At 35.2% G+C, this 26,802-nt stretch overlaps 1 protein-coding gene across 2 annotated transcripts in view; it reads right to left on the bottom strand.

Moving 5' to 3' along the window:
- The window catches only part of LOC149774336 (protein pigeon-like), a 198,703-nt gene that overhangs the window by 102,474 nt on the left and 69,427 nt on the right, over nucleotides 1-26,802 (bottom strand). For both annotated transcript variants that reach the window (XM_089945450.1, XM_089945451.1), the window contains exons 12-16: nucleotides 16,707-16,773; nucleotides 13,177-13,251; nucleotides 6,809-6,901; nucleotides 1,658-1,861; nucleotides 83-243 (exon numbers count right to left, since the gene is read on the bottom strand). In XM_089945450.1, coding sequence (XP_089801576.1) covers nucleotides 83-243; nucleotides 1,658-1,861; nucleotides 6,809-6,901; nucleotides 13,177-13,251; nucleotides 16,707-16,773 — 600 coding nt within the window. The remainder of the gene's footprint in view (nucleotides 1-82; nucleotides 244-1,657; nucleotides 1,862-6,808; nucleotides 6,902-13,176; nucleotides 13,252-16,706; nucleotides 16,774-26,802) is intronic.

Raw genomic sequence — 26,802 nt, 5'->3', positions numbered from 1 at the left:
TGTAATACAAGCTGACCTGTTCTTATTGCCTCGCATACCACTAAGAATAGCCAACTTTAACACCATGTCAGTCTATGTGTACCTGTTTTAGGAGATTCAGGTCACGCAGTCTAACTACCATGTAGTGCAATATTGCCGCTCGTGTGGTGGACATGTAGCACTCAGCAAACACCTGTAGCAGTGAATCTGTGTTCAATGTCATTTTCCACAACACATAACTGCTAGTATCTAATAAATATCCACCTGAGGAAAATACAGATTATATATATATATATAGATATACACACACACAAATATGGTGGAATAATTTTTTAAAAATATTTAAGAAAGTAGTGCATATTTCAATCAAACAACAATCTTACAGATCTGACTTTTTTCAATTCCACAGTCAAAGAGACATTCCTGTGGATGTAACAAAATGAATCTTATGTGCATATGACAATTTGAATGTCCTGCGGATGTGACAAAGTGAACATCTAGTATATGTGACAAACTGAATGTACTCTGGATGTGACAATGTGAATGTCCTGTGGATGTGACAAAGTGAATGTCCTATGGATGTAACAAAATGAATATCCTGTGTATATGACAGTGTAAATGTCCTGTGGATGTGACAAATGTAAACATCATGTGGATGAGACAATGTGAATGTCCAGTGGATATGACAAACGTGAATGTCCCTTGGATGTGACAAAGTGAATATCCAGTGGAAGTGACCATGTGAATGTCCTGTGGATGTGACAAAGTGAATATCCAGTGGAAGTGACCATGTGAATGTCCTGTGGATGTGTCAAATTGAATATCCTGTGGATGTGACAATGTGAATGTCCTATGGATGTGACAAAGTGAATATCCTGTTGATGTGACAATGTGAATGTCCTGTGGATGTGTCAAACTGAATATCCTGTGGATGTGACAATGTGAATGTCCTGTGGATGTGTCAAATTGAATATCCTGTGGATGTAACAATGTGAATGTCCTGTGGATGTGACAAAATTGAATATCCAGTGGAAGAGACATCGTGAACATCTGTGGATGTGACAATGTGAATGTTCTGTGGATATGAGAAATGTGAATGTCCCCTGGATGTGATGAAGTGAATGTACTGTGGATGTGACAAAATGAATATCCTGTGGATATGACTAATGTGAATGTCCTTTGGATGTGATAAATATGAATGTCCTGTCCAGGTGATAATGTTAACATGGATGTGAAGATGAGAATGTCCTGATGATGTGACAAATGTCCTGCAGATGTGACAAGTAAATGTCCTGCAGATGTGACAAGGAGAATGTCCTGTTGATGTGACAAGTAATGTCCTGCAGATGTGACAAAGAGAATGTCCTCTGTCTGCATGTTCATCATTTAAAATGCTGCACATGAATTTAGCACTTACAGTACAATAAATCTGTTAAATAAAATCCTTATTATCATTATTTACTGTATAATTATTAATGTGCCAGAGACTGATATGATGATCTTTCTCCAACACCCCTGTGTGCCAAGACTAGTTGGTCATAATCATGTGCACATCAAGCAGAAAACTAACTGGTAGATCTTCTTTTACCCCATAAACAATATTAACAGACTGGATGCTTTCTGCATGTATAGAATTTATATTTTAGTGTAAGAGAGCAATAGAGAGAGAGATACTGACCTGATGCCTGATCAATAAATCCATGTACTGTGGTGCTAGAAAGTGTGTCCCAGCCCTCCAACATGCTACTCAGCATTGACACTGTGGTTTTGTCTTTCAATGTTTCACCGGTCCCTGAAGTGCTTGCGACCATTTGACTGAAAGCTGTTGTTGACACTGGTGATGTGGAGACATTGGAGAGAAGGCTGAATGGACATGTCTTACCTACCATAAAGAACATGATCATTGCATTTCAGGAAAATGATATAACAGGACACATATTTTATGGCACACAGTGATAATGAACAAGGGTAACACTAAGTATACCACCTATCTCGATATAGCAGCATTATAAACAAAAAAAATATGACAGAAATGTGTTTGTGGAACAATGATACCCTACTAGTATCTGTAATGCATTAAATTACCTTGACACAACTGTCAGGACTTGATCTCAGTTTCATTCAGGACTTTCTATTACTAGGACTTGTGTCTTTAATTCTTGGATCATTTTTGGATTTAATTTCATAATACCATAAATTCTTTTTTCTCTTTTTTCACTTTGTATTCTAGGGAAATAATATACTTGTTAAAGTCTGCAAAGCTTGTTGTCTTGACTCCTTTCTGTTACTTATTTTAAGAGATAGACTTGTAACATCATATAAAATCACAAATTTAAAGTGAATTAGATCTGGAGATATTAAAATATTAGAACAGAAATAAAATCAAACAAAAGGATTGGACTTGTTGATTTTATCCAGGGATGTAACCCAGGGTACAAACGGCAATTTAGGGATAGAATGAAGTTTGGAATCATATAATATTCTAAACTTGAAATAAACTGGCACAACCTAATGACCTGACCAGAAGTAGGAGTAATAAGGGGAGGAGAATACATGTGTGATATTAGAATACAAGTTTTCAAATGGAGGTATAAGTGATAAAAAAACTTTAAGAAATATGTGGGCCCCTTATAATTCTCAAACCCTTGACCCTGCCCAATGGCAGAACTCACAGCAAGAGTTGTACTGGGTGGAGAGGAGCATCTTGTGATATTATAATAGAAATATAGAATGAGTCAGGTTATGAATTACTGTGATACAATTACTGGAAATGTTTTAAATCATAAACTGTAACTGATATATGTCAATTTATAATTCCTGACACCATCAGAGGCAGAACCCAGGAAAAGGCATGGTACTGAGAGGAGTATATGCAATGATGTTATATTCCAAATATGAAGTGGTATGGATTACTGAGCTACAAATGCTTGAAAAACTCTAACAAAAGCTGTCTTCAGACACACCACAGACCTAAAGACAACACAAACACTGTATGCCCCATCTCAGGGCATAAAACTATATGGACACAGAGACACCAACCCCTGAGCATGCCTATCAGGATCCCTAGTATCAATCTGCAGAATCTTGAGTGCTGTGATGGCCCAGTGGTTAGCATAACAGATTCACAACCAAAACGATGTGGGTTTGATTTTTTGGTTTGGTTTGGTATTTTATGGCACGGAAACACAAATAGGTTCTTTAAGTGCCAAGGTAAGTGGAGTAGAGTGCTTTACCCAAGGACACGTCATAGTAACAAATACAGGCTGATATGATATGGTAGGATTCAAACCTGTACCTTTTCAGTCACAAGTCAAGCATGCTAACCATTAAGATACAGTGGCTCAAGCCTCCCTTAGTTGCCTTTTATAACATGTAGGAGGGCACATTGGGTTTATTCTACATTCCCAAGCTTGCAGATGGTGGTTGTGGGTCTGAATCCTACAACCAGACCAGCCTATACCACCTACCACGATGTGTCTTCGGACAAGGCACATTACTCTAATCGCCTCAGCACTAAAAACCTACTTCCGATGCTGAGCCATAAAGCCACCAAACTAACAGCCAATCTGGAACAGATAACATGTTCTTTAAAAGTAAAAAACCTATATGAACAGATTCTTCTTCCCAAGAGCCTGATATACATACCTGTACACAGTCAGAAACAATGATATTCCAGTAATATTAATCTGAACCTATTCCTCCATTTCCTGAAAATGAACTCCTTAAAAATTTAACCATAACCATTACTAATTTAGCTTCATTTCTGCAACCTTTTTTCACCAAATCAGAGTCTGATAGACTGGTTTATTGCTAAGTTCATACTATAGTTCACACTGAGAAAATAAACTCCATGCACAGTTATATTATATTGGTGCATAAGTAATTTTAAACCAACCTGTGACCACATACAAACTGCTACCAAAAACTTTATATCATATAATTTTGATTTTCTGGAATTTCACCAATGTTATTCAAAATGTGGAATTTTCAAAAATTGTTCATAATAATTCTGCAAAATCCAGAATGGCTGGCATCTCTATGGCCATGAGCTATCTCTATGGCAGCACTAACCGTTTTGAATGACTGGGCATGTTTTAAATCTTCAATACCAGAGGTATGGATACAGTGTCCTGCAGCAAGTCCATCATTATTAGCAAAGATGTCAGGAATGTATGTCTGCCTATGGTAGCTCAGAAAATATTTTATGTCATTTAGGTTGGTGATAAGTTCAAGGTCATAGTTGTTATGGGAAGCTCTCCAGCAAGGCTTATCTCTGTATGAGCACCTGCATGGTAATTCTCAAAAGTAAATATGAGAAAAGATGGTCCAGTCATGGTCCACTTTTCTATTAATTTTTGGCATATTTAGGTCTCACTTGACAAGCCTCTGCTACTGTCATTTCCAGAGTTTTGTTTGCTATTCATTTTTAATGGTGCTGAAAATGCAGAGTTAAACTTATTTTGAGTCTATGTGGATGGTGGGTGAATGTGAAAATAAATAGATGAAATAACCTGAAGAAATATTTACCATGCAAATACTTTATTTACAGTTTCTCTATTCTCTAACTGAATGATACTAGTGTTTGAGAAATAAACTTTAAACACATTTTAAGAAAACTCAGTGAAGAATGAAATGTACAGCATTTTCACTATGACTCATTACAGATGAATTTAAAACTAGGTAAATGGATATTGGGATTGGGGGGGGGTCAAAGACTAGCATTAAAAGAATTGGATTCAAAGTCCTACAATGTTAGATGCTGACCTTGATAGTTACGATGGAGGAGGGTGAATAGAATCCTACAACTCCCAGATCATAACTGTCATGGCCAATGTCTTGCACTGTTTGACTATAGGACTCCCATCACTATAACCATTTCCTGATAATCTTGATTTCATTTGGACGTAGCCCCTATAGGTAGCCTAAACTGTTAATAAACACAAAAACAGATTGAAAGAAACTAAAATTAGTTACTCACAATGTCCTTGACAATAATGATTTTGCCAAGCCACAATGAACAAATGAAGTCATTTGTATGTCAAACAAAACAACACATCCTTTGCTTTGAATACTGAACTTTTACTCAGATCACATATGCCAATTTAGATAAAAGATTAAGACCATGTACTCAGATCACATATGCCAATTTAGATAAAAGATTAAGACCATGTACTCAGATCACATATGCCAATTTAGATAAAAGATTAAGACCATGTACTCAGATCACATATGCCAATTTAGATAAAAGATTAAGACCATGTACTCAGATCACATATGCCAATTTAGATAAAAGATTAAGACCATGTACTTAGATCACATATGCCAATTTAGATAAAAGATTAAGACCATGTACTTAGATCACATATGCCAATTTAGATAAAAGATTAAGACCATGTACTTAGATCACATATGCCAATTTAGATAAAAGATTAAGACCATGTACTCACATCACATATGCCAATTTAGATAAAAGATTAAGACCATGTACTCACATCACATATGCCAATTTAGATAAAAGATTAAGACCATGTACTCAGATCACATATGCCAATTTAGATAAAAGATTAAGACCATGTACTTAGATCACATATGCCAATTTAGATAAAAGATTAAGACCATGTACTTAGATCACATATGCCAATTTAGATAAAAGATTAAGACCATGTACTTAGATCACATATGCCAATTTAGATAAAAGATTAAGACCATGTACTCAGATCACATATGCCAATTTAGATAAAAGATTAAGACCATGTACTCAGATCACATATGCCAATTTAGATAAAAGATTAAGACCATGTACTCAGATCACATATGCCAATTTAGATAAAAGATTAAGACCATGTACTTAGATCACATATGCCAATTTAGATAAAAGATTAAGACCATGCCATCATATGTTCAAAACCTTCAATTGCCAACCATTGGTAGAATTATTTGCTTGATGTTGATGTTGATATCACATTGCAGATGGAGAATCCCCTGTTCTATAAATAGCTATGTAGCAAATGCCCTCATCATGAATTCATACACTTAAACAAGGCTCTAAAACTGATAGGAAATATCTTAAAATATAGAATACACCACTCCCTCGATAACTCACGCCCTGATAACTCGTGAACCCGCTTATAACGCTTTTAGAAATATAGCTCCTAAAGATTTCTTTACTTTTAAAACAGGATACAGTTCTCCCTGACTACAGGATGTTATACCTGGCAATAGGCATTACATATGTGAAAACCATTGCCATATGTTCATGTTTTAGAGTTATGCCCCTTGCATAGGTGCACTGGTGGTTTGGAAATGTAGATACTGGAACATTTACTGAATAATAGGACTTTTGCATTGTTGCCTGGTGGGGTCATGTGATGTTCTAAATCTATTATTGCCTTCTCCTTTGGGAGGTATTTAGCATGAAATTATAATCATGTTCCTAGACAAAATCCTTTTTCCCCATTACTTTTCTATCACAAATTTGTGTTTCTCCATGATTAAATTTTTAATGTTTATGATAAAAATCCCAAATAGTTGTCCGATCCACCCATTTAACACTACAGACTGACAAGCAAGAAAAGGGAGATTTTCAATTCTTGGCCATTTTTCATGACTTTTCCATTACTTTTCAAGATATTTATTTTTCTTCTATGATTTTTCTATTACATTCCATGACAAAATTGCCAAAAAATTTCCAAGATCTTTCATTACCAGGGAAACCCTGTACACTCCATCAGAGAACACTATAACATTGCAAAAAGACAGTAAAAGAGTAATAGCTCAATACAGTAGCAAAATTGTTCATGACTAAAATTTAGATAATGATAACACTTACTATGCAGCAGAATGTGATGGCATGGCTCAAACTCAATGCTGACATTAAGTATGTGCACAAAATATCCTGGCAATATCACCAACAAATTATCACCTGCAAAAGCAAAACTGTATAAAATCAGTCCATACTAAACTTTATAAAATCAGTCCTTACTAAACTGTATAAAATCAGTCCATACTAAACTATATAAAATGAGTCTATACTAAACTTTATAAAATCAGTCCATAGTAAACTGTATAAAATCATCAAAATTGAGATCTTCCTAACAGACATCCTAATTTGCTAACTTAGTTCAGTTAAATAATGTCTGCTAAAAAACTCATTTCCAAGTCATTTTCACTCTCTACATATTGACAGCTATATCAGCTCTACATTAAATCTTTTTGTTTACATAATCATAGTTGATTAAATGTGTTTTCAACCACCTGTCCAAGACAAGATGCTTCAGAAATATATCCAAGACGTAAGGTTTCAGAAAATTCACTTGTCCCGCTGACATGTCCCCAAAATTTTAATTTCTCACCTTGGTTCAACGAGATAAAGCATTTTAATTCGTATTAAAAACAATGTACAACATATTTATTTCTTCAGAGGACTTAAACGTTAAGATTTTGTTATTGTCAAGGTATCCGATGTACACTATTTCTTGTTCCGATATGGTCCATCAGCAAAAAAAAAAAGGAAAGGAATTTTTTGGAATTTAAAACTTCCCTAACATCTTCTCTTAAGACTTGATCAACTGATAGAACAAAGTTTCTTGCCCCAGGTCTGTTCTTATAATCTGCATCAAGTTTAAGACTGTTGCATCAAGTTTAAGACTGTTGCATCAAGTTTAAGACTGTTGCATCAAGTTTAAGACTGTTATTATCCTGGAGCACAAATAGCATTTCAGTATCAGAAAATGGTTTTCCATATTGATCTAGAGTGTAACTGGGAGAAAGAGGCATCTTCGAGCTCCATGAATTAGCTCAGTTTGCTTCAGATAAAGTCTGAGTGCACATATCGGGTCCTCTTTGAAAGCCGATCTGGATGTATCGATACAGGAGACTGGACATCTGATGACTTTTTGAATGCCCTCATATGGCAACCTGTTCTTGGTAATGAAACCAGGTTGTATCATAACCCTCTACCTCATAGAGTGTATGGCTTTTTAGCCCTTCAATATACATGTACCAAAGTTACCCAGTGCAGTGTGCTATAATTACAACACCTGTTACCCATTTGACTCCATACATATAGGCCTGTGCTAACTGTTAAGCAGTGTAGTATATGTTACATTTAACATCAATCTGAAACATTATGTGTAGAAAATTTTGACAGTAAACTCTGATTGTTATAGCTGTATAATTATGTTTCATGGAATAATTTGTATGCGCTTTAAAATCTTGAGAGAATTTGTTCACCATCAAGTCAGTGAAGCCTTGCGACCAACCAAATACTAATTGTTGCCTACATCAATATCAGAGCCTTTACCTAAGTTATTGAAGCTTTCATAATTGTGATTCTAATTGTGCCAACTCAAGAAAGTAGTGAACGAAATCCTCATCCTGCATTTTGGAGGGTGAGTGTAGAATACAAACCAGTTAGTTTAAATAGTAGATTACAACCAGATCTTAAATAGCAACCACATGAGCTGATGCAATAAATAATCAGAGAAGTCACAGAACCTCCCTGGCTGTTACCCATTTCTTGTTGGAAATGGACTCTGCAAGATCAATGATTCAGACCATCAGAGGGTGGAGAAAATGCACCAATTTCAGGCGAATGAGAATTTCCATACCAAGATGGATGAACCATTGGGATGGATACAGGTTGGACTTTCCCCTATTGATCAGAAAACCTAGACTCAATAAAAGGGAAAAGAGATGGTTCTTTCTTCACCTAGAATGGAAATTACCATGTATTTCTGGAGAAAGCTGTGCAAATATGCCACAGTGGAAGAAGTTTCCTTTGCATGGAACAGGGAGACAATGGAGTTGAGTAGTTTCGTAAAGGCCCAAGGACTTATGTCTAACCCAAATGGGAGAGAGCAAAGCTAATAACAAGTTCCTTAGCAAAGAAATCATAGAAATTTCCATGAGGATGGATGGATGGGAACATACAAGTATGCATCTGTCAAATCAAGACTGATCATAAATTCACACAGACCCATTGAAAGATGGACTGACCTAGCCATCTCCATCGAGAATTTTGGCTGTAGGATAACTTAAATGACTGAGATCGATGATTGGTCTGAGTTTGCCATTGGCCTTCTGACCAGAAAAAGTATGGAGTAAATCCCTGGAGACTGTGGATTCCAAGTATGGAGTAAATCCCTGGAGATTGTGGATTCCAAGTATGGAGTAAATCCCTGGAGACTGTGGATTCCAAGTAAGGAGTAAATCCCTGGAGATTGTGGATTCCAAAGAACCTCCACCACCTGCTACACAATAAGCACCCTGATCTCTTTTTGTAATAGATAATCCATTACCAACCCAACTGTACTTCCATCAGGAATGGAGAGGACAAAAGGGGAGAGGGATGGCAAAATGAGATCTGAAGTCCCTTTGATACAATTAATCCACTTGTCTTACATGAAGACAATGATACAATGTTGTTTGAAAACCAAGAGTCTGGTAACAAACAGATATTTGTCTGCAAGCGGTTGGGCACATGAGTTGGTCTCGAGAGTGGAGGCATGGGGGTAGAGAAACTTGCTTTCCTACCCTCATGAGATGACTCTCTCCGAGACTGATCAGCAGACTGTCTCTGTGTATAGGGTTGGGATTGCAGCTGGTTTTGGGGTTTAGATGTTAATGATTCCTCATCCCCTCATCTCCTGTCAGCCTGTCTTTGAGGGAGAGTTGGAGATGATTTATAGTGCGACTGTTATGTAGAGAGATGGAGGGGCAGTACCTGTGCTATCTGTCTCCTTACTTCCTCTATCTTGCCACCAAACAGCAGAACATCAAAACATTCACCACTGCACGGTAAGCTGCCAAGTTGATCACCTTGGATGCCCTAGCTGTTGACTCCCAAGCATGTTCATTGCCAGCCTTGTCTGCCAGCCAGAAAATCACCAGCAATGCCAAATCCAACAATTATGATGTAGCCACGATGTTGCAAACAAGCTTTGAGGTGGCATTCTATTACAATGTAGCCATGAGAACCATGCAGTCAGAGAAAGCAGAAACTAGGACCATGAATGTTTAGAAATTTCATATAAATATGGCTGAAAATTAATTATATGACCTGTAAAGTGAGATGTAATAAGTCTGAACATATTCTGATAGATGGATGAATATAACACAAAATCCGGCTGGTTTTCTGAGGTAAAGTTAACTACATCTGTCCAGTTCTTACAGCGAATGCTTTAATCTGGTGCCACCTGTAGGTGGCAAGGGGAGGTAATAGGCAAGAGCTATTGCTGTTTGTCTATATATTACAGACAGAAACATGAATTTTCATCTTTTGGAGGGCTGGATTTGGGAGGTAGTAGGGCTAATATTCCCTAATGTTAATGTAATTGGGGAATATATTTGAAGGAAAAATGAAGCCATGGATAAATTACTAACCCAATGTGACAGAACATTTCTTTGTCTCTCAGTTGAATCATATTTGATTTATCTGCTGACCCTGAGTCTAGCTTATGTCTCTTTGGAAGAAAAGTTACCTCAGACTCGGTGGCAATATTATGTTTTATCCTTCCACTTTCACATGAATTTTCCTTCTCTGATTCTTCCTTATGACATTCCTTGTGAAAATAATTTACTAAACACATTTCATCCAAGCAGAAAAGATCACCTACTTTAACAATTACTTCTGGTAAAGTGATCATAACATGCATGTCGTCTTTAAAATGTGAACAGACAACTTCGTCAGCATAACTGTTTCACCTCAAATGCAATACCATCAATCCACTGTATAATCAATCAAAATTTTTTACTCATTTCTTCCATTTAATCATTTTATTAAGGAAACTGATACCTGTGTTGATAAAGTATATTCATTCATTCCATTGGAGTGAAATCTGAATGATATCAACTGATAAGAAAATGTGTTGAGAACACACACTATAAGAAGGTTGTTTACAGTATCTATAGCTAATTAATCATACTGGATTTGTTTTATTTTAAGTGTTTTGACTGGATAATAATAGGTCACTTAGCCTAATGTGCAGTTAAGCAATAATAGAAACTGATCACATATGACAGCTATCAAAGACCATTTACGTAGTATCAGAGGATGTGAATAAATAAAGGTAGATTCAAATATTCAGTATGCCCAGATAAAGGTAGAAAAAGTGATTGAAGTATGATAATTCAGACATGACCAACTTGCTTTAAATAGGATAAAAACACCTGTCCTGAACTAGCTCCTTGGAAACTTTTACTTGCATGACTCCAGAAATGTATAATCTGGGATGTCAGGCTATGGGATTCAATTAGGCCTGATAATGTTCAATGTCATGAAATGTATAATCTGGGATGTCTGGCTATGGGATTCAATTAGCCCTGATAATGTTCAATGTCAAGAAATGTATAATCTGGGATGTCATGTTATGGGATTCGATTAGCCCTGATAATGTTCAATGTCAAGAAATGTATAATCTGGGATGTCATGTTACGGGATTTGATTAGCCCTGATAATGTTCAATGTCAAGAAATGTATAATCTGGGATGTCAGGTTATGGGATTCGATTAGCCCTGATAATGTTCAATGTCAAGAAATGTATAATCTGGGATGTCATGTTATGGGATTTGATTAGCCCTGATAATGTTCAATGTCAAGAAATGTATAATCTGGGATGTCATGTTATGGGATTTGATTAGCCCGGATAATGTTCAGTGTCAATAAATGTATAATCTGGGATGTCAGGCTATGGGATTCGATTAGCCCTGATAACGTTCAATGTCAAGAATAACATAAATATGGTATCCAGCAGAGTGAAGAAAAAGCTCAAAGAAATTCTGACCACTTCAAAGTCTAACCCCTCGAATTCAATTTCTCACAGAATAATAAATTTCTTTAACAATGTTATTTCTTGGTGACATTTCTGTTACTTCTCTGTTGAACTGACTGATGAGTAATGCAAAAACTTTAAGAATTAAAAGACTACACCTTGTAAGTATGAAAATACATGAAGCTGATCATGTCCTGCAAGCTGAGCCTGCTCCCTGGCTTCAATCACAGTAGCCCTTATGCAGGTAAGCGTATAATGAAGCCATAATCTGAATCCAAGCTCTATGCTGAGTTTCAGCCACGGCAGACACAACAACAAAACTGCAGTTTAATTAAACATGTGGATATAATATACAAGAGATGATTTTCATCATTATTGTGTACATCTTTCAAATAAATATATCATAAAAGTAATTCAAAATATCTGCACTTCATGCCAATACGCTTGAACTATTAAATGACCTAAATAAAATCTAATAGGATTTATGTAAAAATCTTGCAGAATATTTTGTCAGATCTCGCAGAATTGTTGTCAGGTCTCTCAGAGTGATTGTCAGATTTCATAGAATGGTTGTCAGATCTCACAGAATGGTTGTCAGATCTCACAGAGTGATTGTCAGATTTCATAGAATGGTACAATGAAAGTATATCAGGTATACAATATTCCAAATTTGTAATTTTTTTAATCATATATTGTGAACTCATAGAATAACAAACTGAAATTGACCAAAGACCATACTTTAATTACCACTGAGAAACACTTTTTTAAATTATAAAACACATTCAAAATATCACTGGCAAAAAGCTTCAAACAAATCTTGCAGAATTAACACAAAATTGCACACAAATTCAAACCCCTGTTTAGCAAACAGTCTTTTAAGCCTTATAGGATCCTTTTTAAAACTCCTATTAAAATCTTACTAACAGTAAAATAAATAACAGATGTTCTTTAAATGTTGTTGCTGTAGGGTTTAACGCCATTATTCAGCACACGATAGGCTATACATGGCGGCCAGTATTAATAGTGGAGGAAGAACCCGGGAAAACCCCGGTAAGAACCACTGACCCACGAGAAGCTACTGGCAAGCTTTCCCACATACCCACATTGGCCGAATCCAAGACTCGAACCCACACAGACAGAGGTGTCTTCAAATGTAAGTTTACTGCAGCAGCTATAGCGTACACTTCAAATCTGTTATATTCTCTGAAAAACTGAAACTAAATAGAACAATTAGTGAGTAAAACACATAATATCTTAGATTTGTTTACCAATTTAATACACTGTCATCTATTCTACCATGAAAAGTGTTCACTTTCTCATTATACAGTGGTCATATAACAAATGTATAGATTTATTAGAGAGGGGAAAACTTAAAATAATGAAGTCACATATCCAACTTATTAATATCTTCTGCAATGGTACTTACCAAGCCATAAGAAATGCAGGGGCAATCGTCGAACTGAATTTGGCATCCCAGAAACAGTTCCATGTAGTGTCTTAGCTGAAACAAAGAAAAGTACAACCTTTAACAGTCAATTACTCAGGTCTTTTTAATCTTGTTAATACTACTTCTATAGAGATGACTAATTATAAATGCATGCTATACTCAAACGAGCCATAAATATATGCAAGCCATGAACACTGTGTATTTAGTTTGCATTATTTGTTAATATTTTTAATCTTTTTAATTTCATTACATGTTCAGAGTAATGTAAAATTGTGTAGCTAATAAAGCTGACAAAATTTTAGGAAAGGTCCACCAGGTACCTGTCAATCCTAAGGACTGGTTACCCAGTTACCTGATCAAAGGGAAATTATATTAAAAGTGAACCTGAACTGCTTTGTTGTAAGTTCATACATGCCAACCACCCACACAAGAGGTATAAGTGTAATTATTACAACAGTAAAGAGACCAAAAAGTGTAATCTGAGCATAAAAGGAGTAATCTATATTTTACAAGCCATAACTACAGAAAACAGTATGAAAAACATACATTTAGTTTTGCTACTTACCTGGATCTGCAGTGAGTTAAAATTCTTGTCGCAAACTGGCTAAATCCATTTGGATTAGTATGAGAATACAGACATAAAACAAAATGATAAATTATTTATACACAACATTCACTTTAACTAGTCTACATGTTAACGTTTGCCGAATGGTCATAAAGTTCACAAATTCTGAATGCTGTATTATATCACTGTTGAATTCCTATTTCAAAATTTGTAAAGTGCTATGGATTTGTCCATTTTCTGATGCAACATGTACTTCAGTTTAAGAGAATCCCTCTCCTCTAGCATTTTTCTAGCATATAACATCAACAAGTCACATCGATAAAGCCTGTTTCATTTAATATTTAGCACCATGTTTTTTTTTGTATAGACTGGTCTGCTACTTAACTGTGATTCAAACTATAATGAATCTGTGATACAATGGTTTCAAATTCAAGAAACTTGTCTGTTTTCTTGGAAATGTGTCATGTATTGTTACTATAAATAGAAATTAAGGAAACTGTTCTATGTACTTAGCCAAATGGTCACATATGTTGAAAATATAAGATCAGCAGACGGAGGTCTACAATGGATATATGCGCCACAGCACATAGACAGAAGTCTCAAACTGTGGTTGTTATTCTGTGTCTCACTCACTCCTGACATCATTAGATATAATCTTTGATCTGAACTTGGAAACATGTTATTCTGTTTTTTTTCTTTACATGAAATAAATGGGTAAACTATGGCTAATTTTATGAACCTGGTAATTATGAACAAGTGGGTAACTGATTACCCAGGTATCTGTTGACAGCTTTAGTAGATGACCTCCAAAATGAGTGACTGATTTGTAAACAACATTGTTTACCTTTTTGTAACTGGAGGATTAACAATATTAGGAATATTATCTAGGTCTGCGTCAAGGACATTGTGTTTATAATGTCTATTATTATAATTTTAGTAAAACACCTTCTACTTATAACTAAGATTTTATCCTGTAAACATTTGGAATCTTTGAGAATGAAATTTTCGACTATGTAATAGTTTTTTATTGTTTTTTTTTAATATAGAAAATGCTAATTGCAACCTAGGTAAGGCAGAAGAATATACAATCTTGCTTGCTGGTAAAAGTAGTTATATCTGCAATAACAAATGAAGCAGAAATGAGTCATACTGTTGTGTCCAGTATTTAATTTGGGCTGGAATTTGTTCAGATTATTTACCAAGTGCTCATCTAACATAATGCCCATAGAAAGTGCCTTGGATTTATAGTAAAATTCAAATAAGGATATATTTTTGAATGTTATTATTTTGACTCAACAAAAGACTGTCAGCCAATCATTACTGATCAGGCTACCACAGGCACATCGACACTTTCAGCATTGGATTTATTTTAGAATACCACAAAAAAAATTATCCAGACCTTTATTCTTTAGGATTTGTGTTAGTAATTCTAGGATTATTTGGGATTTAATGTGCAATACTGTAACAGTAAATTCATTGTTTTACATTTTTACTTTGTATTCTTGGGAAAGAAATTATTTTTTTAATTTTTACAAAACTTGTTGTTTTTTTTTCTCTTTGATGTTACTTTGTTATAGACCAGAGTCATAACAACTGTACCAAGCAAGACATTTAGAAATTCTGTATCCTAATTTAGATGTTAAATATATGAAACCAACATTAAGTTGGTTCTTACCAGAAATCATGTGAGAAAAATTAAGCAAAAATTAAAAATGAGAGAATCAATGACCAGCATTATTTGAGGGGTTTTAGAAAACTGAAATTACTGCAATGTATAATGAGATACTCTTGCATGATATGTCCCATTATATCAGTGCCTAATGCAAGCACATTGAAAGTACAACAAAGCAAACAATAACTGATTAAGAGAAGTCAGCATCACCTATCAAATAGTCCTCAAAAATAATCCATACATCAAATGACCATAGCTATCTAAAACAGATGCATTTCCACCTAGCCTGTTGTTGCATGAAAAGAAATATTTAACAAATTAAATGATGATATTCTGACATAGTTCACATAAACAGCTCTGGTTTCTGCACTAAAAGAGAAATTACTTTTCTAACTACAACATAACAATATAGACCTAATCACTTTATCTAAAGTATGTGTCTATGCAAGTTCAGATGTACAGTTGATTTTTCCAGAGTTAGCAGTCAGCCAGTTGAATTTGTACCTCATTATAAGAAAGCAACTGTCAATCTGATTGCATTTTTTCTTCAAGACTGCTCTATGGGTCTAATTAAATTTGACTTGGACAAAAAAATTCTGTTCTCTAATCAAACCTTTTACATTTTTTAAACTGATTTTTCAACAACAAAAATTATAAATGCATGACAAATATTCCAAAAAATGTTACATCAGAACTGAATATATTCAGTTACAATATCAATGGATAGCTTTCACAACTGTTTGACGACAGGCTCCCCTTTTGTTAAGCCTGCCTTGTATTTACTGGCTAGAGAGCAGAAAAAAACTTGAAAATTCAACTTTACCTAAGCAACAGTACTGTCAACGACACATTGTACATGTATAAAAGTTCTCTGTCACCTTTGGGCAAAAACCAATTTCTTCTTTCACTTGCAATGACTTCAACCTTTGTTACTGAAACTAATAGGGCTCCTACCTCCCTTACCCCCATGTGCAAAGCAATCCACAAAATTTGGTCAAAATTTGTGTCATAAAACTAATAATGTTACTGTGAAGAAACAATTTTCTTCATCCATCATCGCAACCTTGACCATCAACCTTTTGAAGCCAACACAGATTCTATTAAGCCCTGTATTAGTACACCTTGAATTTTGGATAACTCATGTACATATTCTGTTACGGTATGATTCTTCTGAAGTCACCTATGATGAAGAGGTGTAATAATAAAGTGCTAAATTTTGTTGTGACAGGTTTCTATCATAAACAGTTTAACACATCATGAAAGTCATCTTACCATGGTGAACCATACAAATGTAGTAGTTGATCTCCACACTGTCACATTCCAAGGCTGTTGGACTGGGCTGAAAAAGAGTGTTGATATTAACAGAACCAAGACAAGGAAATCCTATTTAAGGGGTTATATTATTCACCTATGCCTTATGGGGAGACAAATAATATAACCTCATGACTGGGATTTTCTTGTAGTGGTGCAAATACCGACATAAGATTATTTTTCTCACCCAATTCTTTTCAATGGAACTAAAATAACTCTGCACCATTGCAATTTAGTTCGCAGATTCAAAACACAATATTCATCAGGTAATAGTATTGCTTCTCACTCTATATAAAGGTCATCTGGTTTTGTACTCTTTTATGAAAACCTGAATAATTATCTAAGTAGAATCTAGCTATACATGCTGCTCTTAGAAAAGGAAAACAAATCAAGAAAAGTTATAATTGTTATGTGATGGAAGTACTGTGCAATGATTGTCTCAAGCAATGTGCTTTTGTTTATCCAGTACTGCACATTAAGACGCATATAATGAGAGCAATGTGTGACCTGTCTACCCTAAGTACACAAGTTCTACACATGAGGAAATAGAAACATAAAATCATTTGACATTATTACTGTATTATCACATTTAATCAATGGATGTCATATGAAACTGACAACAAATAAGTAATATCTTTTATACGGTTAGGTTTTAACTTACATAAGTTCAAATTTAGAAAATGTTCTACGGTAGGTAATAGCATAATACTGTGAAGTAGGCCTACATATATGAATATTCCTACAGTGTACAGTTCTAACGAAGTGTGTAGCAACACCAGGACATTTCTAATTCATGACTTTCTTGGAAATTTATATTTTCAGTCCTGGAAATATGGCCAATGCTGCTATCACTAGTGCAATGATACGCTACATGGAAATCATTTCTTGTGGTATAGCATGTGGGCTGATGAATGGGCCATTCTGGTTGTTAAGTACAGGAGTTTACATCTGCATTCACATTATTTTGTTTTATTCATCTAGAGCAGATTGTGGGTGTTTGACAAAAAAAAAACATTGTGATGTAACACATTTCTGATTTTTGCTGGATTTGCCATAGCATGTGTGTGTGTGTGTGTGTGTGAAAATGTTTTGTATCGTCTTATCAAAGTCGGAGAGACCTTAAGTTGTTTTATGAGTGCATTTCTTTTTATTATAAATCTGTTCTTGTTTTTTGATTTTATAACATCTGTCAGGCACAGCAGAAGACAGCAAGGGTTACTTTTTGAAAGTAGTTAATAGCATGTGAATACCATGACTGAAATGACAGGTCTGAGATAACCCGACCAAGATGGAAAAAGTAAGGTTAGCAAAACACAGATTTCTCTACCACACTGGTGAGAATAATGAATGACTGTGTTTGGTAGTAGAAGACTGGATATTTAAGCAAAACAATATTGATAAAGTTGATATCTGTGTCAGTAATGATAGTGTTTAACACCCACCCCCCAGAAAAAATGTTTTTGACTACATTTAGTGGATAACTTATGCACATAATACTGAAGACATTTCAAGCAGTAAGTACAACTTTGCTGGGATATGCAGAAAATCAGTGACATCTTCAATGCATCATTAAAGCATTTCTGGTGTAGTAAATTTAAAACTGGTGGTTCAGTAAATGACCTATCAGATCAATAGATCAACACAGAGCTGTATTTACCTATGTGTGGTAAACTCGTTAAGTTTAATAAGAACTGGATATAGGAGACTTGTCATGCAAAGTAAGTATGGCAACTTGGGACATGGACATAGGAAACCTGTCATGCAAAGTAAGTATGGCAACTTGGGACATGGGTATAGGAAACTTGTCATGCAAAGTATGGCAACTTGGAACATGGGTATATGAAACTTGTCATGCAAAGTATGGCAACTTGGGACATGGGTAAAGGAAACTTGTCATGCAAAGTATGGCAACTTGTGACATGGGGATAGGAAACTTGTCATGCAAAGTAAGTATGGCAACTTGGGACATGGGTATAGTAAACCTGTCATGCAAAGTAAGTATGGCAACTTGGGACATGGATATAGGAAACCTGTCATGCAAAGTAAGTATGGCAACTTGGGACATGGGTATAGGAAACTTGTCATGCAAAGCATATATGGCAACTTGGGACAAGGGTATAGGAAACTTATCATGCAAAGCAAGTATGGCAACTTGGGACAAGGGTATAGGAAACTTGTCATGCAAAGTAAGTATGGCAACTTGGGACATGGGTATAGGAAACTTGTCATGCAAAGTATGGCAACTTGGGACATGGGTATACAAAACTTGTCATGCAAAGTATGGCAATTTGGGACATGGGTATAGGAAACTTGTCATGCAAAGTATGGCAACTTGTGACATGGGGATAGGAAACTTGTCATGCAAAGTAAGTATGGCAACTTGGGACATGGGTATAGTAAACCTGTCATGCAAAGTAAGTATGGCAACTTGGGACATGGATATAGGAAACCTGCCATGCAAAGTAAGTATGGCAACTTGGGACATGGGTACAGGAAACTTGTCATGCAAAGCATGTATGGCAACTTGGGACAAGGGTATAGGAAACTTATCATGCAAAGCAAGCATGGCAACTTGGGACAAGGGTATAGGAAACTTGTCATGCAAAGTATGGCAACTTGGGACATGGGTATACAAAACTTGTCATGCAAAGTATGGCAACTTGGGACATGGGTATAGGAAACTTGTCATGCAAAGTAAGTATGGCAACTTGGGACATGGGTATAGTAAACCTGTCATGCAAAGTATGTATGGCAACTTGGGACATGGATATAGGAAACCTGTCATGCAAAGTAAGTATGGCAACTTGGGACATGGGTATAGGAAACTTGTCATGCAAAGCATGTATGGCAACTTGGGACAAGGGTATAGGAAACTTATCATGCAAAGCAAGTATGGCAACTTGGGACAAGGGTATAGGAAACTTGTCATGCAAAGTAAGTATGGCAACTTGGGACATGGGTATAGGAAACTTGTCATGCAAAGCATGTATGGCAACTTGGGACAAGGGTATAGGAAACTTATCATGCAAAGCAAGCATGGCAACTTGGGACAAGGGTATAGGAAACTTGTCATGCAAAGTAAGTATGGCAACTTGGGACATGGGTATAGGAAACTTGTCATGCAAAGTATGGCAACTTGGGACATGGGTATAGGAAACTTGTCATGCAAAGTATGGCAACTTGGGACATGGGTATAGGAAACTTGTCATGCAAAGTAAGTATGGCAACTTGGGACATGGGTATAGTAAACCTGTCATGCAAAGTAAGTATGGCAACTTGGGACATGGATATAGGAAACCTGTCATGCAAAGTAAGTATGGCAACTTGGGACATGGGTATAGGAAACTTGTCATGCAAAGCATGTATGGCAACTTGGGACAAGGGTATAGGAAACTTATCATGCAAAGCAGGTATGGCAACTTGGGACAAGGGTATAGGAAACTTGTCATGCAAAGTAAGTATGGCAATTTGGGACAAGGGTATAGGAAACTTATCATGCAATGCAAGTATGGCAACTTGGGACATTGGTAATTTAATACCCTTAAATTAAATGGGACTGCTTACTCACTGTAACTGTAGTTCAATTACAATGATAAGTCGCTTACTGTGCTTGAAACATAATCAAAATTTCCACTTCAGAAACTCTGGCCTTTGACTTTCTGGTCTTAAAATTGGAAAGGATCTGCCTCCGCATGCACAAGTTTAGTCCAAAGGTCTCGTGACTTTTGATAGAAATGTTATCATGTGGAAATGCAAAATCACCATTTGTGCTCACAGAACTTTAACCTTTGACTGTTTGATCTTTGAATCATCAGGTAACGCCATTATGCAAGTGTATTCCATTTAAACAGTTTGATAAAAAAAGATCTGTCAAAAAACAGCATTGCCTGCCTGTACACTAATGTCAACTAGACCTTGAGATGAATGTGTGTGTCAAATTTTACAGCAATCCTCCAAGTAGTTTAAGAGGAGTAAAAATAATAAACATTTGCTAACAGAATGCCATAACACACTGAAGCCAAGTTTATATGAATAGTTCTTTCCTATAAGTCATTATCAAAAGCTTAGAAATAAATTTGCTGTCTACATCTGTTGATGCCAATGGAATGGTTATAGCAAAAACTTTCCTGTTATTTCAAACTAAAATAATAATTTCAGGATACTGGACTTAATGTGTGCAAGCCAAAAGATTACCACAAATACCACATTTTATGTTATGTAAAACCGTGAATTACTGGATTATCCCCGAGAAATAATCTTGATAAATAACTGGAGTGGAATACCATTAATAACTTTTCATGGATCCATCAAAAGACATTATGGCCAAGAAATCTGAGCTATTTTTTTTTGTTTGCATGGTCAATTAGTGCATATGTCACCTAACATGCAAATAACTACGTTCAACCCCACAATGTTCATATACATTTTCATCAATCTGTTTCTTTATCTGCTGAGTTGAGGAGAATTATGCTACTACTTAAGTTTTCTGTGTGAATACAGACAAAACATGCTGAGCAAAAACGGTAAAGTAAGAATACTGCTACTTCAGTCCATTATACGTATCACTATCCAATAGATTTCAGCATAAATTAAAAAGAAACTCTGATTGTTCCAAGCGAATATCATATGTATCTTCAGCATTTTCACCCAATTGATGATTTATATCCATTATTCATTCATCTCAAGCAAATATCCTCCCTGTGCCCCCTTAATATAAGGGTAGTTGTTTGAACGTTTCTGAAGCTTACTTTCAGCACACATGAAAATATATATGCAGACATAGTTCTAACAGTATTCCTAAGTCAATTATTCCTTGCCTACAATTTCTTAAGACCACATATACACACACGACAAGATTTTAAGTCAAGATATGCAGTCTATTTATTTGGGTAAAATGGACAAAAGGACTCTCTTCTAAGTAACAATTAATTACCATGACTGTACAAATCCCCAAAATCAAAATGGGGACCTTCTTAGGCAGTGTGTGTGTGTGTGTGTGTGTGTGTGTGTGTGTGATTTGGATTTTAAAATGTAGCTTTAACAATTTCTCAGGAATATCTCTACGATGTCTGCAGTGTGACAGTTTATAGTGATGTCTAGCACTGAGCATCATGCCGCAGACATGTAGCATGATGTCCCACCCAGTCATATTATCCTGACACCAGGCCGACCAGTCCTAACAGTAACCTCTTAATGCTGAGCGCCAAGCGAGGCAGCTGTTGGTACCATTTTTGTAAATCTTTGGTATGACTCGGCCGGGGTTTGAACCCGCAACTTCCCGCATCTGATGCAGATGCTCTAACCACTAGGCCATCGAAGCGGTATATTAAAAATGTAATCTATCTTTGATATCTTAATTCTCTTCTTAAAATATCAATTCAATTCATGAACAATTTCTTGTATTAATTGAAGACATAAAAATAGTGAGTTAGCCTGCAAAATTTGCCTGAAATTTGCTTGGAAGCAGAGTGTATATTCACTAAGTCGAGTGTAAAAAATGGGACACTTATTTGTCCAAAACCTTCCATTTGAGAAGGAAAAATGCACTTGCCAGTGAAAGCAATTAAATCCATTCATGTCCCATACAACATTTTTAAAAGTCAAAGCTGAAGACTAAATCCATATTTTAAATACAGACAGACCAATGAAGCAACTGCAAAGTTTATACAGACTTAGCCATGGTTAAATACATGCACATGCTGAGAGTTGTATACTTTCATAAAACGCCAATTGCATTATTTTTTTTTAAAAAAGTTTACATTAACTTTTTTTTAAAAGAATGTGTGAATAAAAAGGGAATATGTAATAAATACAAAACCAGGTGTTTTGTTTTGAGTTGGGGAAAAAAACATGCTTGATATGGCGTAGGAACATAGTCTTGTCCTGACAGCCTTGACATTCCTAAGTTGTATCAAATTTGTTCTCTCCACCTGCTTGGAACAATACACTAATGTCTATTTATAGATGAATAAGTACACAAAAGAAACATGATTTTTTATTAATCAATATTCAATTGCTTTTGCAATACAAATGTTTAGGTACACTTTCACAAATTAATTACAAACAGACATTACAAACATTTAAGTGATCTACACAACTTACTAATTTATGTTTACTTGATTTGAGTAAAAGTTTTACTATCTGATACTTGTCATTACTTACCAATTACTTATTATTACTTGTTATTACTTACAAATTACTAATTATCACTTGTTATTACTTACTTTAGACAATATTATTTATTTTAATAAAATAAATTACTTAAGACTATTACTTAGTGATGAAACTAATTTTCAAGCAAGAATTACTTAAATGCTGTACTAGAAAAAGACAGATTACTTGAAACAATAAACAGAATTACTTGGTATTTTTTGTACTTGATGTTAGTAAAAGTCTTACTTGATGTGATTACTAGTTTTCTGGCAGCAAATACTCATTTTAACACAGCCACTTTAAATAAATGTTACTTTATTCTATAAAATTACAAAAGAGTAATAATATGTAATCAAATTCATTTAATTTTCTGGCATGAATACACCTCTAAATTACTTGCAAGAATAAAATAATTACGTGTCCCAAATATTTCAAATGGTTTATTGGCTTGGGACTCTAGCTCCAGTATATGGTGCTTTTCTGGTGAGTTTCAATTTACAAAAATTATGCATTCTGTTCAATCCATGGATGCTACATGTCAACTCTGGCCTTACAGAAAAAGTAAATTAAATTATTCATTAATCTGTTATAGGCTGATGCAGGTATCAAAGTGATCACTCAATATGCACTCTATATATCACTATACATGCATGTGAAGTGGTGTGTGTGTGTTTTGGATTTTTAATGTAGCTTTAACAGTTTTCGTTTTATATATGTGGATATAAGCACATGTATATCTAAAGCTGTTGCCAATTATTTATAAAACTCCATTGTTATGACTTGTATGTTTCTATTATCATGCATGTTATGCCTGCCCCTGTTATTATTACTTAAGTGTTGTTGTGAATGATGTGAAATAGTATCATTATGATGATGGTGATTATTATTATTATTATTATTATCATTATTATTATTATTATTATTATTATTATTATCTTCTCCCAGAAGAAAAAAAGAACTGGTAGTTCTTTTCATACTAAATAATAATTTTAAAATGTATATAATTATTATTTTCTTTGAGAGAGAGAGACCCATCCCCATACCTTTTGGCAGCATTCAAGAAAGAATAAAGCTTCTTGAATTTTTAAAGTTTGCATTTTAGAAAAAGAAATCAATAAATGAAAACATTCAAGATGAAATGTGTTGTTCTGCGACAGACACCTAATTATTTATCAATACCTTGTTTATAGTCTTGATACTGGCTTAAGAACTTCCAAACATGCATGTAACATATACGAGATACTAGAATACAGAATTACAATGTCAGCCTCATTTTCGAATATGCTATATTTTCAACATGGAATCATCACAATTTAGCTCTGAAATTTGGGAAATTTCATTGCAAGCAGTACCAATACATGTGCAATACATGAGCAGTAACCCCAGAGAAAATTTAAAATCATGGAGTTATCATATTGCTGAGTAAAATCAAGATGCATTTTGGGAAAGGTTTGCAGGACAGCACTTTGGCGGTAGTTCATGTATTATGATCTAATATGTCAAATGATATGACTATGTATTCTTGCTCCATTCAGATGATAACTTTGCAGATCATTATTATTTAATGCTTCACCTGCCAAACTGCAGTTCTCGATACAATTTGGTTAGTTATTGACAATAGGTTGATGAATTAGCAAATAACCTTTTGTCAATAACTGACAACATTGAGTCGAGAACTGGAGTTTGACAGGCACAGCACTAAATAATAATGATCTGCAATGTTGATGTCCCAGTGTTATGTGGAGGAAGATAATAAAGTCATCTCCTTTGACATATAAAATTCATGCCTGTTAACCTCATTTCCGTTTTTCTCAGGGACTTTTTTCTTTATGCGTATCAAATTAAGCAACTGCTATCATGCAGTTAACTTTAACTTAGACAAATTCAGAGGTTATTGCATTTAATTTTTTAATTTTTAATTTTCACAGAAGACGACAATTAAGTCTTTTTCAAAGATCTTAAGGTATCAAGTGAGTAATTTCATTGCTTTTTTCTTTTTCAAGATATAAAGTAGCAATTGTTGACAGATGTTGTAGCCCTTTCAAAATGGATGGTAAAGCTAAAATTCAGGATCTCTTTAAAGGATGGTCAAGAATAACACTTATAAATGACTTGTCAAATGATATTTCAATGTTGAACTAAAAACTGAAATGCTTTCTCAAAACAACTAAATAGTCACACATGATTTTCAGATTTTGTTTGATTTTACTGTTCGTGTCAGGTGTACCTAATTAGCATGTTAAAATGCACAAGGGTACAGTCACACATGAGAATCTTGTGGGCACAAAGGTAGCCAATTTGGTTCAGGAGCTGCAACTGTGAATTGGTACATAGTACTTGTAAGATTACACCATAAATACCCAAATTCAGAGGCCCCAATAAAAGGAAGCCACAAGCTGGAAATAAAATGGACTGAAATTTATCTATTGTTACATAAACAAATTTTCTTTGTCCATATTGACAAACCATTTAAACAGTGCATTGTTATATTATAATCCACTTATCTTGACATCTAGCATGAGTACTATATGTTGTGAGATATCCGCATTTTTGTTGACATTTCTGGTAACGGAGATCAACCGGGCAGGGCATTATCTCATAATCTATCTCTTGTCAGATTTTTGGCCGCTCACTAGTAATTTACAAAGACTGACATTTGTATGAGAATGGTAAGTAAAAATCCTATTCTTTTCAGTCAGAAGTAAATCATTCAGAACACACTTTTGTTATATTTCTGATGCATGCATAGAAGGCAGCATCACGCTGCTACCACAAATGTAAAAAAGAATTAGGCAGGGCAGAACTGTAACTAGAATAGACAAAACGAAGGCCGATTCCTTTTTAATGATCTACCCAGATAAAATACTTTGCTGAAATTTCAAAGGAAACAGATTACCTTTGAAGCACCGATTGTTATGACAACGTACTCGGCAAATGGAAAAAATATCAGTCTCAATCAAGCAATACAATTATTTGATGTTGCCACCACAATATGAAAGGGGCATTTGTTTGGTTCTCCAAAGCTGGCCTTTAGCAGTGACTTCAAAAATGCATGCACCTTTCATCAAAGAAAGCTGACTACAATCTTCAATAAAAACAAATAACTTTTCTTCAAAAGAAGTCAGTACCAGACTTAAAAGTAATGGAATCTGATGGATTTTTGCATTTTCCAATGAGACTGGAACACGTTAACTGTGCTGTGAAAGTTTCCTTTTTGCAGGGAAAAAGTTTATGCTTATGAATGCTACCAATGGCGCTTAAAGCGCTAACTAGCTTTTACCAACTTGGGACATACTGAAAAGTAAATGTGCTTCATCATTCGTTATGTGATTGTGCTATGTTATTCCACTGAATTCGGACCAATATGACCTGTTACAAAATTACTGAATATTTTAAATCTCTGTGTGTGCATAGTTTTGATCGACTCGCTTGTATTGTGGATTCAATGTCTATGATGAGATTCGCGAGTGAGTACACAGTGTTGATACTCTATTCATGCTATACATTAGACAAGTATATATAAACAGTATTCTCATATATGTACCAATTTTTGGTTCTATAAATAAAGTAAACTATTATATATGCCTTCTGTTTTCACTACAGGTGTATTTCTCATTTAATATGCATCAATTTAAGATGGTAACTGTGCCAATGAAGCACGTAAATTTACTGCCCGCATTTATTACCTACCCCCCACCCCACCCCACCCCACCCCACCCCACCCCACCCCACCCCACCCCGCAATTTATTTTTGTGGTACATGCATCCCTTTTTCAGCTCACTGACTTGGTTGCTTATAACACGGTTTGGTCTATAACACGGTTGGGTTCTATGGCTCCCAACTACCATGTTATAGTGGGGTCACACTGTATGATCAACAAGAACTGGTAATTTAATCAAATCT

The sequence above is a fragment of the Sinohyriopsis cumingii genome, unplaced genomic scaffold (assembly GCF_028554795.1).
Source record: "Sinohyriopsis cumingii isolate HCF-2022 unplaced genomic scaffold, ASM2855479v2 utg000349l, whole genome shotgun sequence".
NCBI lineage: Eukaryota > Metazoa > Mollusca > Bivalvia > Unionida > Unionidae > Sinohyriopsis > Sinohyriopsis cumingii.
The sequence above is the reverse complement of the archived record's forward strand: the minus strand, read 5'-3'. Positions and strand labels throughout refer to the sequence as shown.